At 43.6% G+C, this 16,847-nt stretch overlaps 1 protein-coding gene across 2 annotated transcripts in view; it reads left to right on the plus strand.

Moving 5' to 3' along the window:
* LOC120030344 (neurexin-2-like) overlaps positions 1-16,847 on the plus strand; it is an 848,849-nt gene that overhangs the window by 790,157 nt on the left and 41,845 nt on the right. The window contains exon 17 of one of the 2 annotated variants that reach the window (XM_038975718.1): positions 5,695-5,784. The exons of the other annotated variant lie outside the window; for it this stretch is intronic. Within the exon in view, the coding sequence (XP_038831646.1) occupies positions 5,695-5,784 (90 nt within the window). The remainder of the gene's footprint in view (positions 1-5,694; positions 5,785-16,847) is intronic. 2 annotated transcript variants of the gene reach the window in all.

The raw sequence follows: 16,847 nt of genomic DNA on the forward strand, positions 1-16,847 counted from the left end.
AAGTTCCAGGAGGCATGGACGTGGCAGGCTGGCAGGGTTTAGACAGCCTGGCTCCAGCTCAGGGAACACCAGGACAGGAGCTCACAGAGCCACAGGATTAGCCCTCCTACTTGGAGTAGAACAAGTACTTGAATCGTACAGCAGCGGTGCAATCTAACTTTCAGGAGCAGAGCTATAGGCTTGGCCCTACTTAGAGTGCAGTAGAACTTCAATACCTGAACCATCGCAGTAATAGTCTCAATGTGACTTTGATGTTACACTGTGCTAAAGGGATAAGGATGGGGATGGTCAAATAATGCATTATGGGTATGATTTGTTATTAAATAGGGCTGTGGAGTACTTGGAGGAGGGCCATTTCCAATAGGACAGAAAGGATGTCATCATTTCAGTTGAACATGGTCCAAGGTTGTGAGGTGATTTCTGGTAGAATATAGAGTGGGTTATTTAGCACTCATAAGCACTTTTTTAGGGATAGCATTTCTTTGATGTTAGACTTGAGTGACAATAAGTCTGACTTAACAGCGACACCTCCAACCTACTACGGTTCAGGCATTGAAGTTATACTACAGTCACTGAACTGAATTCCAGTCAAATCCAATGTATGTAGGAAATAAAGATTGAAGTCAGTGATGTGACACGCGCTCCTTGGTTGGTGTGGGAGCTTATAGGGACTCGTGGTCCACCGACACGGCACGCTCCGATTGGATCTTTCACAGTTAGACAGCGGTTCAATTACAGGCCTGTGTGGCTGGAGGAGGAGAGGGGGACGGGAGAGGGACGGGAGAGGGACAGGAGCCCTCATCAGGGAGACGGAGGGAAAAGATTGCTCTAGCTAATTAAAGAACTGACATCTTTGATTTCCACACGAGCCCCAGTCCCTCACTCTGACATCAACACGCAAACCCAGAGTGGCAGATAGGAGAGGAGCGATAAAACCATAACTAGAATTATATTTCAATGGATTAAACAGAACCGTTAGACTGACAGCTACTGCAGAGATCACACTGTCGTTATATGGTGAAGATGAATCCGTTCTAAATTCATATGGGGAGAGATGTGTGAGGATGTTAGGAGAAAAGGGATTGATATGGAATATATGTATTCCAATGGGAGGGATGCTTCAGCTTGGGTATACAGTGTACTCAGAGAGGAATGACACATTTGAATGCAGTGTGGAGAGAAAAGGTCAGATACACAGACAGTGACATAGAGCGAGAGAGGGTGGAAGAGAGGGGGAGAGAACGAGAAAGAGAGAGAGAATGGAGAGGGAGAGAAGAGAGCGATAAGAGAGAGAGGGAGAGAAAGGGAGAAAGAGAGAGAGAGCGAGAAAGAAGAGAGAGAGCGAGAGAAAGAGAAAAGAAGCAGAGAGAGAAAAAAGTGAAAAAGATGGGCAAAACATCCAGACAGCTCCATTCTACTCTGCTGGATAGATTTCAAATGTGTGTCCTGTACAAGGGCGTCTGGCTGCAGAGCGAGAGATGATATACAGTTGACTTCCCCTGATAGATATCCCTCCACACACACTAACACACACACACCAACTTGCATCTCTCTCTCGCTCTCTCTCACACACACACACTGACTCACGACATGAATCTCACACACACAATCAAACTAAAGCGACAGAGTCAGTGAGAGGAGAAGTGGTTCTGAGTCATAGACCGGAGAGACTGGCCTTCACAGCGATGCCGGTCACAGCCCAGGACACACACCTATCCCTGGCATGCCAGCTTCTGTCTGTCCTCCGCCTCTCCCATTGTCTCCCACGATGCCAGTCAATCACACTGCCCTTGTCCTGCCCCTGGCATCACAGCTGTGAAGTTCAGGCTTCCCCGGGTGCCGGGCGCTGCCCAGCTCTGCCATGAATCTAACCCAGGCTCCAGGCACCCGCTCTGGGCTACGGGAGAGGGCGAGCTGGCTTGCGGCTTTCCAGGCATGGTGGTCCTCTGTCTTCTATTTCAATGTCCTGGGTGCTTGGTGTTCAGTCCCTGCTACAGAGTGGAGAGTAGGTATGCTATAGACTGTGGAGACAAATACCAATGTGTTTAGCGGACACATTCGCTTTTACCGCATCTGTCTCATCCGTCTTCAGCTGTTCCACATTGGCATTCCAAATCCCTCCTTATATAGAAAGAACGGCTTGAGGCCTCTGCTTGTCCCGCCTGCACTTATTTTTTCGCTTGTTGCTGGTGACAAGGCTGCCTGACGCCAAGGGGCTGTTGGCGCTATAGTGTTTGTCAGCGAGGCGCAAACACGCGCACTTAGTCACACGCATACACTGAATAGTACACACACACCTCCACACACACAGATACACACAGGTACACACACTGTCTTCCCCGTTTCTGATTACTCAAACACCTGGGGGCTTCCTGGGGAGGTGGTAGAGGGGGAGAAGAAGGGAGGAAATTCTTAAACCTTAAATCCCCCCCTCTATCCTCCCTTAGCAGCTATGGAGGGAGGGGTGGCAGGAATAATTAAGAAATAGACGTTCTATTGAATGGCATCGTCAGATTCACGCAGGATGGCTTTTGAATCTCCTAATTGTAATTTAATTAACGGCCAGAGTGGAGCCACGGATCTAACCTGATAAGTTTCCCCTACATAGATCAAGATCAAAGATTATTTCAAGGCAGGAAGAAAGGACGGATGCCTTTTTAGAAATAGAGAATTTTGATCAGAGCCTTGGAGTTTTATTAAAATGGCTGCACTGGTCAGATACTACCACTAGAGGGAGGGCATAATATTTGAGATACATTTTCTTTCTGAAGTAGGCTGTTCAGTGTTCAGTAGCAGGGGTGGGTTTAGTTGTCAGACTGCCTAAGGGATGCCTGTTTAAGCTCTGTGCCTATGCTCTGGTAATAGCAGGGAGGGAGAGAGAGACTAGTCGAGGGATATGTCTAGGGAGGTACTGATTTATCTCACTAAGGACCACTGCCTCCCACAGTATGTTTCCTTCCCCTTCCTTCTTTTCTCTGCTCACTCTTTCCATCCTTTCCTCACCGACTCTCTCTCTCTCTCTCTCTCTCTCTCTCTCTCTCTCTCTCTCTCTCTCTCTCTCTCTCTCTCTCTCTCTCTCTCTCTCTCTCTCTCTCTCTCTCTCTCTCTCTCTCTCTCTCTCTCTCTCTCTCTCTCTCTCTCTCTCTCTCTCTCTCTCTCTCTCTCTCTCTCTCTCTCTCTCTCTCTCTCTCTCTCTCTCTCTCTCTCTCTCTCTCTCTCTCTCTCTCTCTCTCTCTCTCTCTCTCTCTCTCTCTCTCTCTCTCTCTCTCTCTCTCTCTCTCTCTCTCTCTCTCATCTGTTTTGCTGCATAGTGCTGGTGTTGCTGTTAAATGTGTTGTGAGTGGAGAGAGGAGCTCTATAATTGCAGCACTGGCTTTGCACAGGCCAATCTCCTAGACTTACCTGGAGACCCACGTGATCTAAATGACACAAACGTACACACACACATAACCCTATTGCTGAGCGATTAACCGTCATTTTAGTTATTTTTTATTTTTTAAACAACTAATTTACTGCCGTCGGTTCAATTATTCGAATTCCATTTCATTCGTTTCTTTTTCTTTCTGTGAGCTCAATGCAGAGTTCCTCTAGAGATCAATCTGTGCGATGTAGTAGTGAGTTGTAGTTTAAAACGGGGTAATGAACTACAGCGACCATAATCCATTGCACATCTACTTGTCCGGTGTGTGTTTCTTTTAAGCTTGCTCCTGGAGAGAGAAGAATGTGTGATCATGAGGTGAAATAGTGAGCAGCTGTTGCTTCGCGAGGTATCGCTACCTGAAAATACATGATCTACTGTAAGTGATTGATAGTTGGTATTCAGCAGTCATAAAAGTATGCCTTATTTACTTTGAAGAACTAATAAAATAGTGATTCTGTCAGACAGCATAGACAACAGCTCTATAGAGATTAGATGACTTGGAATGAAATAATAAAGTCAACAAATAAAACAAATGTAGTTTACACAACAACTGGAATATTGTATTAAAGTAAAGTAATTTGAATAAAGTATGGTTAATAAGTGATAAGCACTGCCATCATGGGACTTTCACTAATTGTTGTATTCTGTGTTACAGCCTTCAACCCACATAATGCACAGTGCATTTCATGTAAAAAACAAAAAACGAAACCGTAATCGAAAACCGTGATAACGTTTTAATCAAACCGAACCCAAACCGACCTCAAAAAGCACTAATCGCTCAGCAGAAATACACACACACACACACACACACACACACACACACACACACACACACACACACACACACACACACACACACACACACACATACATATACACGCACCTCGCCTCACTCGAGTTTTTCCCCAGAAACAAACACTCCTACCTCCCATCCTCCTTTCCACTTTTCTCCTCCCTCACTATCTCCATCGAGGCTCTTCATCCAGCCCCCCCCCCCCCTCTCAGACATGTTGTACTACACACAGGCACGTGTATAGGACCCCCTGGAGAGTGGGCCTGGGTACTGCAGAACAGAGTGTATATATATATAGCACTGCGGTGAATAGAGGGAGAGAGGACAGCAGCTTTGTACACAAGAATTATAGGCACATGATCACTCTACCCACGCCTTACACCCCTACCACTACACCTACACCCTTACGTTACGCTCTACCTTTTACCTGCTTATTGCAGCTCGAACACCATCCATTTTGTAGCACATTATTACAGTACAGACTGTTAATATGCCGTTTTTCAGGCGTTTTTTGGTACTTATTTGTATGATTTCCTCACCCCAGGCATCGCTTTATTGCTAGCGCTGAAGAGCCCGGCCCTAAACAGTACAATCCAGCGGTTGATTCTGATTGAAATTATGAGGGAGATAATCATTTTAGCTCTGGTTAAATGATGTCATGCGGTTTAATGGAAAAGCAATGAAGAGCTTTTGACGCACTGACGAGACGGTGGAAAGGATGAAGTGCCGTTGATGATTATTAAGCTGAAAAAAAGCCCTGATGGGTTATGTACAGTATGTATGAAACAGCAGAGCTCAAATCCACCGAGTTCTTTATATTTACCCAAAAGTGCACAAGTTGGGATTAATGTTGCATTATGGGATTTGGAGTTTCCTAATGTAATATGTCAGACTTGAGCACTGAGACTTGCCTCTAAGGATGGTTGCGTGGGATCTCAAGCAGAAAATGTCTTCCTGGTATTAACCATGTAATGTGTTTAAGTAATATGTGCTTAAGGGTCTCTGAACAGGAAATGACAATGGTTTGATGATGAATACATGAAAATGTTTGAATAATGTAATGATGATGTTAATGCATATGATATTGCTGTAACTGAATGCTTTTCATGTTGGTTTTAACAAATGTTATAGATTGCTACTATTGATTTCATTGATGCTGTTGATTTTCACTGTCCACTGAGCTATTGGCTGTATCAGCTATCCATTATACAAATATACTATTTCTAAATTATTCATAAATATGTTTAACTTATCGGACCCATAACCAAAACAACCATTTAAACCTGAGGTAACTAGAATGCTGTCTAACCAATCCAAACCAGTCCGCAAAAAGCTACTACTTCCTGAAACTACCTAAAGCTGATTTTAACGTACATAACCTTGCTAAACGTTTTGCCATGTTGCCCTTTCTCTAACCTTTAACCTTTGAACCTTTGACCTTCCAGATATTAACCTGCACTCTTTTCCAAATTCTCTAAAGGGAACTTTGATAATGAACGCCTGGCTATTGCTAGACAAAGAATCCCATACCGACTTGGTCGGGTAGTTGACGAGTGGCTACTCGACAAAGGTAACTAAAAACCCCTTAACTCTCCACTAATGACCTAACCACTTAATCACCGTTAACCACCGCTCTGGAGGAGGTGCAGTGCCACGCAACAAAGGTGGATGTTATTGGCTCTTTACAGTTCCCCTGATTCACATATGTCCAATGTCCAAGGCTTATGACCTTACCCAATCAGTCTCAATGTGATTGGCTTAAACTTTACCATTCAATTATGTCACTGAGTAGTAATATACATTAGTAACACATTCAAACAGGTAACTATGCGTCACGCTCTACAGTTTTATTGTATACTGTATCAATTTGCTGTTCTAGCCCCCTGAAAGCAATTATACAGGTCATTCTATCTTGTAATTGGCAATTATGAAAGTAGGCAAATTGATACTAAATCCACCTCCCTTATCAGCTAGCTGGTTAACTAATATTACAATGTTGGTAATGACCTTACACATTCTTCATAGCATTTCAATGAAGGTACTGAACGAATGAGCCAGTAGTAGGTTACACTGCACAGGGGAACCATGTCCAAAGCACCTTGACATGGGGCTGCATCTCTTCAGAGTCATAACTTCCCAATAACCCCAACATAACCCCCCAGTAACCAACCTGACAAAAAGACAGATCCTATTGGTTCCCTTCTGCTTCTCTTCCTGTGTTTCTGTTGTTTGGTCTTGTGAAGTTTTATTAATTATGGTGATTATTATTCAAATTCTTATTCACAAAAGTGACAATTAGAGGAAGAAACATCAACCACTTAATAATTTTTGGAACACTCCAGAGAAAAGTAGCCACCTGAAAGTCACTAAAAGTTAAAGGGACTGTTTAATGTGTCTGTTGGACTTTGTTAATAAGCCTACAATTCGCTGTGTCAGCCTTATTCTGCCCGACAACAACGAGCACGATCGATCTGCAATTTGGATCTGACCAAAAGTGACGATTCTTTAACCCTTTGAGTGCCAAACGTCCCCCGACCTCTTTGTCTTTGTCCTGTGTTGTATGTTTGTGCTGCTGAAAGGTGGTTGATTCTATATATAAAAAACTCCCCAAATGGAGGTGTGGCCTTTGTTACTCCTCCTCCTCCTCCCCTCCCCTTTTCATTCCATCCCTCTTGCCACAGTTACCTCAGTCACACCATAACGTTGGCCATTTTCAACTAGCGCTAGCTAACTAGCTAGCTCAACTTTCACAGCACGATAATGGGCCGTCCACATCTAGCACGATTACAAACGATAACTATAAGGTGTAGATGTGCCTTATTACACATACCATAATTATTTAGAAGAACTGAGAGTTCGCCTCTGGGCAAAGTTTTAATGTTACTTATTCCATGACTGCTAGTCAAAGTGACTCTGATTTTAAATGAGTTGATGTTAGCCGTCACAACACAGTAAAATACGACTTGCTAAGGGAATTTGAGGGTAGATTAGTCTAAGTCATGCATCTCTAAGGCTCTAAAGGCTTTACCCAAGTCTGTATTCTGTTTGTATGACTAATAATAGATGCAGTGTCATGAACACATCACATTTTACATCTTCTAATTTGCTGCGGCCAGCTGTTCTTTGAAACGGTATTATAAGTGATCACACATGCGAGGAAAGATTCCAAATAAATGAATGTGTATTTATGTGAGAGTCAAACAAGATAAATTCAGAGTTCCCGTGTTTATTTGATAGAAACAGAATCCGTAAACTGCTCACTGTATCTCATTTGGATTAATAGGTCATTTAGCATGGATTGGATAGAATCAGTATATCAGATAGAACGAGAATCAACTGAAGGGTTTTGTACAAATTTTTTCATACATTAATAAGGATGACTTGATATGAATTACCAACCAGATTTAGGATAATGATGACAAGACACAATAAGAACCACAGAATCAACAATGCGAGAGGAAGCTGGGGAGGTTAGTATAGAGGCACTCTTACCATAAACAAAGATTGGAGGGAAGGGAACGGAAAGAGGGAGGCAGAGGACATTTCTCAACTCAAAGGGTTAAAGTTCAAAGTTACTTTGCTATGGAAACAGACAGAGATTAATCCTAAGACCTGAACTAAGCAGAATCTAACCACCTAACAGCAAACCAAACTCAATCCATGCTAACGACTGAGGGCTGACTCTCCCCACACCACCCCTCACCAAAACTATGAACAGAAGGCCAGTATGTTATTTACAGTCACACCAAAATGATTCCTATAGTCTTACCTTCTGGACAGTAGCTAGGACACAACCAAGAAGCCCTCAGTTATAATCCTGTTATAAACATCTCTAACGAGCTCAATTGGAACTTTTGAAATTCCTCCCAAATCTAGAACTTAGACAGGATAACAACTAAACAGCTAACTAAGTGCTGGACGCCTTTAAGCCATGATGAAGTGGTGTCAGAATACCCCCCCCCCCCCCCCCCCCCCCTCTCCCCTCCTCACCCCCGAAACGTAAAACTCAGAGGGTTAAAAATGAACCAGGTAACTTGAACACCAAAATTCTAAACATGGTATCTAATTATTTTTGCAGTTTTGTGATGAAACCTGCAATTATTCAAATGCTTCTTTGAGTATAAAGTTACAAGAGATTATAAGGTCCCTTTAACATTTACTGTTCCACTATGTTAGCACATAAAAAAATATGCTAATTTGTGTAATAACTGTATGAACCAAAATGGGTTAAATAATATGTCATTTGCTATGTTGAATGAAAGATAATGTCTGTTCAAGGTGGTGGATATATGCATGTATGGATGGATGTATGAATGAAAGCGAGTGGGGGTTTAACCTATGGATATTGCAGCCTGGTCTGTAATGGTCCAGACTTCATATCTCTTACAGACCACACCCCTCTGACCACAACCCTGAATCTGTGGTTTTCATTGCTTCAGATGTCTTGACCGGAGTGAAAACAAACGTCAGCCCAGTGTGTCTCCTGAACTCATGGTCAGTCTGGGTTCAGTGCGGTCAGGTCTGTGGAACCGTATAACCACAAAGAATGGACATTTGCTCTCATTGATATAAAAAAAACAGCTGGGGTAACTAGAGCAGTCCACGCACTTTTGAAAATCTTTGAAGTGGTTTATTTGGCAACTTAACGATTCCATGAGGTTGCATGCTACCTTAGAGCAATAGACTTCCAATGAAGTCAAGTACGGAGTGGAATCAAGCAGTGGAAAAGGTAGGTAACACTCACACACACACACACACGCTTATCAATGCTCCCAACCAACTTTATAGGCTGAAGTAGAGAGGGCTTAGTAGGTATTACAATATCTCCCCTAGCCCAGAGCTGGCTGTTGGATCACACATCTCAATGTGCAGCTCTCATTCTCTGTTCTCCTCCAGACTTTGAGGCAGATCAGAGAGAACATCTCTGGACCTCCCAGTGCCTGCCGAATAAATCCAAAATGGCAGCACTTATACAGACTCAATGGAGGGGAAAAATAAGAGACCCAAAAGTTTTTAACAGCTCAATCCAACCAAACTCACTCGGATCTGCCCTCCTTTTCCCTCGTTCCTCTCCCTCCCTCTCTCTCGCTCTCTCACCTCATATCCGTCACACCAAATCCTCTTCTGTTTTCCACCCCTCCCACCTCTCTCTCCCTCTTTTCTTTCTCTCTGTTTCTCTCTCTCTATCGCTCTCCTTCCACATCCTCTGCAGTTTTCTTGGCGCCGCTAACTTGCGACGACACCGCAGCCTCTTTTCTTTTGGAACAGCCAGAATGAGATACGGTTTCCTAATCTTTCTGGGGAGAGAGAGATGAGAGGGAGAACAAAATTGAGATTACAAATAACCAGCGATCGATTTTCCCTTGTTCTCCTTCTCAAACCGGTAAAACGTTCCACTTTTAGCCAATGAGGTATATTTACTTCCTGGCTTTACCCCAATATACTCCAGTCACAGAGAAGAGAAGAATAGCCGGAGCTACAGTTTAAAATGGGAGCAATGTGGAATACATTTAGGGAGAACACCAAACTCTCTGGTGCCATTAAGAACCCAAAGAGAACATCCAGAGACTTGTTTAGGTGGTCGAAACTGAGATGGAAGGAAGAAACACAACACAGGCCTTTGCGTCAACAGTGGTGCTTGGACAGCTTCCAGCGAGCTACCCATTGAGCTGGGTTTAATGTTCAGTGTTTAATGGTCTGGTTCAAGCTCCCCCTTTTTCCCTAACCGAAAGCAATCGAGTCCTCCTAGTCGATATGATGCCTGGGCCCAAATCGACCTTCTCCTGGCTGGTGCGCCCATCCAGACAGGCCATGCGTGAGCCTGGCTTTATTACAGAGATTTTTCAACCCGGGCCCCTCACCAGTGGGGACGGCTCTGTGGCCCCTGCACCTCCCTCCAGACCGTCCATGGTGAGTTTATTTGGCTCACACGCTCCTTTCTCTTCTTTTGCTTCTTTTCATTAGCTCTTTCTCTTTTATTACAGCTGTGTTGGAAAAACAGGAAGACACTGTGTATTTTTAACTCGTAGAGGGTAAAGTGGTCGTGAGACTCCGGTTCCTACTGGCTTAAATAATGGGGCACTTTGGCTGTGTTATTTCGCCGTTCCCTACCATGAAATGATCTAGAGCAGGGGTATTCAATTCTTACCCTACGAGGTCCGGAGCCTTCTGGTTTTCTGTTCTACCTGACAATGAATTGCACCCACCTGGTGTCCCAGGTCTAAATCAGTCCCTGATTAGTTGAACAATGAAAAAACGCAGCGGAACTGGCTTCCAGGTCCAGAGTTGAGTTTGAGGGCCCTATAGCAACTGGAGTGACTGAAGAAAAAGGATCTGTCGTGAGCTCACCAACTTCCTCGATCTCTCCAGATATGTCATGATGCAGAGAAAGCCACTACATCCTGTCATGCTTTATCTAGTGTACTGTACCCTGTCTGAAGTCCTCCTGTACCTCCCCACCACAGTATGTCACTATCTACCGTCCCCTGGCCCCTGAGGGCCTCACTACTCCCTCACGCAGCGCTTTCTCTACTAAAGTCACGGTGCATTCCGCCCCTCGCCTTCCTTTATCAAACACAATTAATTCAGAGTGTTACCAAATCGCCTACTTAAAAAAAAAAGCAAAAGACTTAATTAGCAAAGAGCGCCTTGCGCTAAGGAGATAACTACTACCCACTTCATAATCAACTCTGTCAGCAGTGCACCTCATTCTGTCTTGGCTCGGAGGTGGGAAAAGAGGAGGGTTAAAGGGAGAAAAGCCTGTGTTTTTCTTGAGATTCCCTGTTGAATCCCGGAATTGAGGGAATGATTTGCCAACGGCCAAGCGATACTAAAGGTTCTCGGTGTAAACATTCCAAGCTTCTGTCAATCAAAAACCCCTCAAGCGGTGCCTTCGCAGTGGAGGAGCCTGGGTAATCCATCCATCTGGCCCACTAGCCGAGTCGCCACTGCAAAACATTTAAGATGGTAGTGTCTACTTCTGTGTGTCACACCCTCTCTCCTAGATAAAACAGGCTAAGGAAGAAAGGGAGCATAATGATGTTGGAGGCCTCTCCAGTCTCCACTTCCAATCCCTCCCTCTGATCCCTTCCACTGGAATGCCATTAGATCCAGAACATCCATCCAGAACATCCAGCCCCGCTTCCTCCTGCCACCTCTCCCCCACCTTAGCCACTTGGAAGGGGCTGAACTGTGTTCGAGCTTCCCCCTCCCCTCCACATCCAGTGGAGGTTGCAGGCTTGCTCTCATTACCAAAGCCTTCAGACAGGCAATCTGTGCATTAGGCAGCCGAGCGTGGACGGACTCTGCCCACTCCTCCACGGCTCCGTCAGCTCAGCCGGTAATTACCGTCCCCGGCTCATCTTTTCCCTCGTCGAGAAGAAAACATGGAAATGGATACACGGATGTAGATGCCTTATGCCCCACTGATTCTCTTCTGGTCAATGGAGAGGGAAACAGTGATACAGTTGATGGGAACAGGTTTCCCATGGAACTAGTAGCTGAGCCCCGTGGTTTTTCTCTGCCGAGCCCCAGCGATTGCTGCTAGGTTAGCCATATGATTAGCTCGAAACCAGAAAGGGAAATGGGGAAGCTTGCGTTGTATGATCCACTGAAGTTGTATTACTCAGACATGGGTTTAGTTAGCATGTCAATGCACATACCCTCTATCTCTCCCTCTGTTTCACTAACTCCCTCCTCCTTTCTCATCCCTGGTTTCGCTCTCCTTCCCTCTCCCTCCTCCTTTTCTTCTCTCCATCACTGGTTGACACTCTCTCTCCATTTTTCACTAACTCCCTCCTCCTTTCTCCCCTGGTTTCACTCTCCTTCCCTCTCCCTCCACCTTTTCTTCTCTCCATCACTGGTTGACACTCTCTCCATTTGTTTCACTAACTCCCTCCTCCTTTCTCTCCCCTGGTTTCACTCTCCTTCCCTCTCCCTCCACCTGTTCTTCTCTCCATCACTGGTTGACACTCTCTCTCCATTTTTTTCACCTACTCCCTCCTCCTTTCTCTCCCCTGATGTATTTCTCGTCAACTCTCTCTCCCTCTCACTCTCTCCTTCGACCTTTTCTTCTCTCCATCATCCCTGGTTAACACTCTTTTCTTGCCCTTAGTCGCTCCTCTCCTTTACCAGGCCTGTGATCTTCCTTTAGCCCTGCACTCGTTTGTCTTCCTCCCTCTCTCCTGTCATTTCACACGTCTCCAATTCTCCCTGAAGTCTCTTCTTCTTTCTCCTCTCCCCTCCTCATATCGTTTCACTCGGCTAGGCTATAGTCTCTATGAGTGTCTTATGGCCCTGTCTGTCTCCATTCATTTCAGCGAGAAATGAAAAAGAAAAGCCGGGCCTCAGGGGAAACCACTTTGAGCCAATGAGCAGTTATTTTGACGGTCTAATATATACATTTCATATATGCTATCGGGGGAAATGTTTCCTTTGGTTGTGTTTACGAAGGTCTTGGGTAACATTATAATGCAAAAAAAGATATATGTTTCAAAGAACACAATAGCAGTTTCATTAGTTTACTGTAGGCTCTCTGCTGCCGCGTGCTCATCTGTGGAGCACATGGAACAGCGGTTATTGTTGGAGAAATTCATATTTTGAAAGACAGCTCATCTCTTCAATTTTGAGAGGTATTTGGCAAAGGTAAGTGTTTTGGAAACCTCCGAACCTGGTCTTTCTGATACTATATAGAAATCAAAACGTCTTCACCTCATGTTACTCTGTAAGAGGATTTGGCGCTCCCCATGAAAAAAAATGACATGTCCTCTTAAACTGCTTATTAAACAAATTATGTTTGTGATATCGAAATTCTAACACAATACTTGTGTTAAATATACTGTACTTTTTTTAGGAAAAGTCAAGGACAGAGGGGGGCTTTAATAATAAAAAATGGCAGAGATAATGTATTTCAATTTTAAATTAATGTGCAGTCAAAATGACTGCCGGTGCCCTTCTAGTGTTAAAATAGAAGGGCCAATATTAGGAAGTATTATTTCACCATGATTCTGGCTCTTTTTCTCGCTGATGAAAACACACCCGAAGAAATCCCTTACGGAAATGTGCCATCTCAATCTCATCACCTTGTTTTATTTCATCATTCTGTTGTTCCATATAACCCAAATCTATTTTCATATCTGGACATTACAACCCAGAGAACAATTCAACCTGTCTCAATGATTCCTCTCGCAAACAAGTATTTCCCTCTCCAAGAAAATGACAACCCGTGTGTGATATTCAAGATGAAGCTCCTCCCCCCGGAAATAAATGGATTTCCTGTCACAACCAAAGCCTGTGGCATTCCACTGTTCCAGTGCACATATTATTTTACCCTTATTTTACCAGGTAAGTTGCCTGAGAACACATTCTCATTTACAGCCACGACCTGGGTCTAGTGTGAGAGAAAAGTATATAGAGAGAGAAAGAAGAAAGGATTTCTCAATCAGGAGAAAGAGGGAGTGACATACTGAAAGATATCCATAGAAAGACGGAAGGTCAGATAGTTACAGAGAGAAGCAAAGAGAGAGGGAGATAAAAGGAAATGGAAGAGAGAGAGAGAGAGATACAGGGAGAGAGAGAGAGAGAGAGAGAGAGAGAGAGAGAGAGAGAGAGAGAGAGAGAGAGAGAGAGAGAGAGAGAGAGAGAGAGAGAGAGAGAGAGAGAGAGAGCGAGAGAAGGAAATGGAAGATGGTATGCTAATTTGGTATGGAGCAGACCTGCTGTAACTCACTCTATTAAATTAATCAAAACAGGAACATTTTACATTTGGCTAGAAATTCAAAAATAAATTATCTCAAGGAAAATGTGCTCCTGTGTGCTACCTATATCCCCCCACTAGAATCCCCGTACTTAATGAAGACAGCTTCTCCATCCTGGAGGGGGAAATCAATCATTTCCAGGCCTAGGGACATGTACTAGTTTGTGGCGACCTAAATGACAGAACTGGATAAGAATCTGACACCCTCAGCACACAGGGGGACAAACACCTACCTGGAGGGGACAGCATTCCCTCCCCTATATTCCCCCCCTAAGCACAACTACGACAACATAACCAACAAAAACGTGTCACAACTCCTGCAGCTCTGTCGCACGCTGGGTATGTACATAGTTTATGGTAGATTTGAGGGGACTCCTATGGTAGGTACACCTATAGCTCATCTCTTGGCAGTAGTACTGTAGACTACTTTATCACTGACCTCACTTCAGAGTCTCTCAGAGCATTCACAGTCAGCCCACTGACACCCCTATCAGATCACAGCAAAATCACAGTCTTCTTGACCAGAGCAATACTCAATCATGAGGCATCAAAGCCAAAGGAACTGAATAATATTAAGAAATACCATAGATGGAAGGAAAGTAATGTGGAAACCTACCAAAAAACTATTAGGACAAAACGTTTCACTGTAATAGCGAATGTGTAAACTGGCAGTAGAAAACGTAAACAGTATATTTGACGTCTCAGCTTCCCTATCAAATCTAAAAATGTCAAACAGAAAACAGAAGAAAATTTACAACAATGAAAAATGGTTTGATCAAGAATGCAAACACCTAAGAAATAAATTGAGAAACCTATCCAACCAAAAACATAGAAGCCCAGAATCCTGAGCCTACGCCTTTACTATGGTGAATCACTAAAACAATACAGAAATACACCACGGAAAAAGAAGGAACAGCACGTTAGAAATCAGCTCAATGTAATTGAAGAATCCATAGACTCTAACCACTTCCTGGAAAATTGAAAACACTAAAACAAACAACAACATGAAGAGTTATCTATCAAAAACGGAGATGTATGGGTGAACCACTTCTTCAATCTTTTTGGGCCTATAACAAAGAACAAACAGCAAAAACATATACATGATCAAATACAAATCTTAGAATCAACTATTAAAAACTACCAGAACCCACTGGATTCTCCAATTACATTGAATGAACTACAGGACAAAATACAAACCCTCCAACCCAAAAAAGCCTGTGGTGTTGATGGTATCCTCAATGAAATTATAAAATATACAGACCACAAATTCCAATTGGCTATACTTAAACTCTTTAACACCATTCTTAGCTCTGGCCTCAATACACAAAAGTGGAGACAAATTTGACCCCAATAACTACCGTGGGATATGCGTCAACAGCAATCCTCTGCATTATCATTAACAGCAGACTCGTACATTTCCTCAGTGAAAACAATGTACTGAGCAAATGTCAATTGGCTTTTTACCAAATTACCGTATGGCAGACCACGTATTCACCCTGCACACCCTAATTGACAAACAAACAAACAAAAACAAATGCAAAGTCTTCCCATGCTTTGTTGATTTCAAAAAATATTTTTCTCAATTTGGCATGAGGTTATGAGGCTATACAAATTGATGGAAAGTGGTGTTGGGGGAAAAACATAACATTATAAAATCCATGTACACAAACAGCAAATGTGCGGTTAAAATTGGCAAAAAAACAAGACACATTTCTTTCCATGGGGCCGTGGGGTGAGACAGGGATGCAGCTTAAGCCCCACCCTCTTCAAAATATATATCAACGAATTGGCAAGGGCACTAGAACAGTCTGCAACACCCGGCTTCACCCTACTAGAATCTGAAGTCAAATGTCTACTGTTTGCTTATGATCCGGTGCTTCTGTCCCAAACCAAGGAGGGCCAACAGCAGCACATAGATCTTCTGCACAGATTCTGTCAGACCTGGGCCCTGACAGTAAATCTCAGTAAGACAAAAATAATGGTGTTCCATAAAAGGTCCAGTTGGCAGGACCACTAATACAAATTCCATCAAGACACCGTTGCCCTAGAGCACACAAACAGTATACATACCTTGGCCAAAACATCAGCTCCACAGGTAACTTCCACAAAGCTATGAACGATCTGAGAGACAAGGCAAGAAGGGCCTTCTACGCCATCAAAAATAACAAATAAATACATTTGACATACCAATTAGGATCTTGCAAAAAATACCTGAATCAGTTATTGAACCCATTGCCCTTTATGGTTGTGAGGTCTGGGGTCTGCTCACCAACCAAGAATTCACAAAATGGGACAAACACCAAATTGAATCTCTGCATGCAGAATTCTGCAAAAATATCCTCAGTGTATAACGTAAAACACCAAATAATGCATGCAGAGCAGAATTAGGCCGATTCCCGCTGGTGATCAAAATCCAGAAAAGAGCCTTCCCGAATGCACTGTAAGTGACTTGAACTCCATCACAGAGGGACGTCTCTCACTCTACAGTTTGTAGGGCTAGTTCATTAGTTAGTAGTGTGTGTGTCGTCCTGAGTGGTTGTTTTAATGAAGACCAACTAATGGATGTCACCCTACTATCCCAGCCCAGTCTCTAGAGTCTCTGAGCCCAGGCCAGCTGAGCCCTGGTCCCTAGGGCGATTAGGTGTCAGAGTCAAAGTCTTTTGTTATATCAGTGGGCTTAGAGATAGGCACCCCCGATATCGGAACAACTTCCAGAGAAACTGGAGGGCGTGTACTTCAAATATATAATGATAAATATTATGGATTTTAATAATTTAGGTACATATAAGTGTCTTATATCGGCTGAAAGCTTAAATTCTTGTTCATCTAACTGCACTGTCCGATCTACAGTAGCTATTACAGCGAAAACATGCCATGCG

This window comes from Salvelinus namaycush, chromosome 36, assembly GCF_016432855.1.
Source record: "Salvelinus namaycush isolate Seneca chromosome 36, SaNama_1.0, whole genome shotgun sequence".
In the NCBI taxonomy this organism is placed as follows: Eukaryota; Metazoa; Chordata; class Actinopteri; order Salmoniformes; family Salmonidae; genus Salvelinus; species Salvelinus namaycush.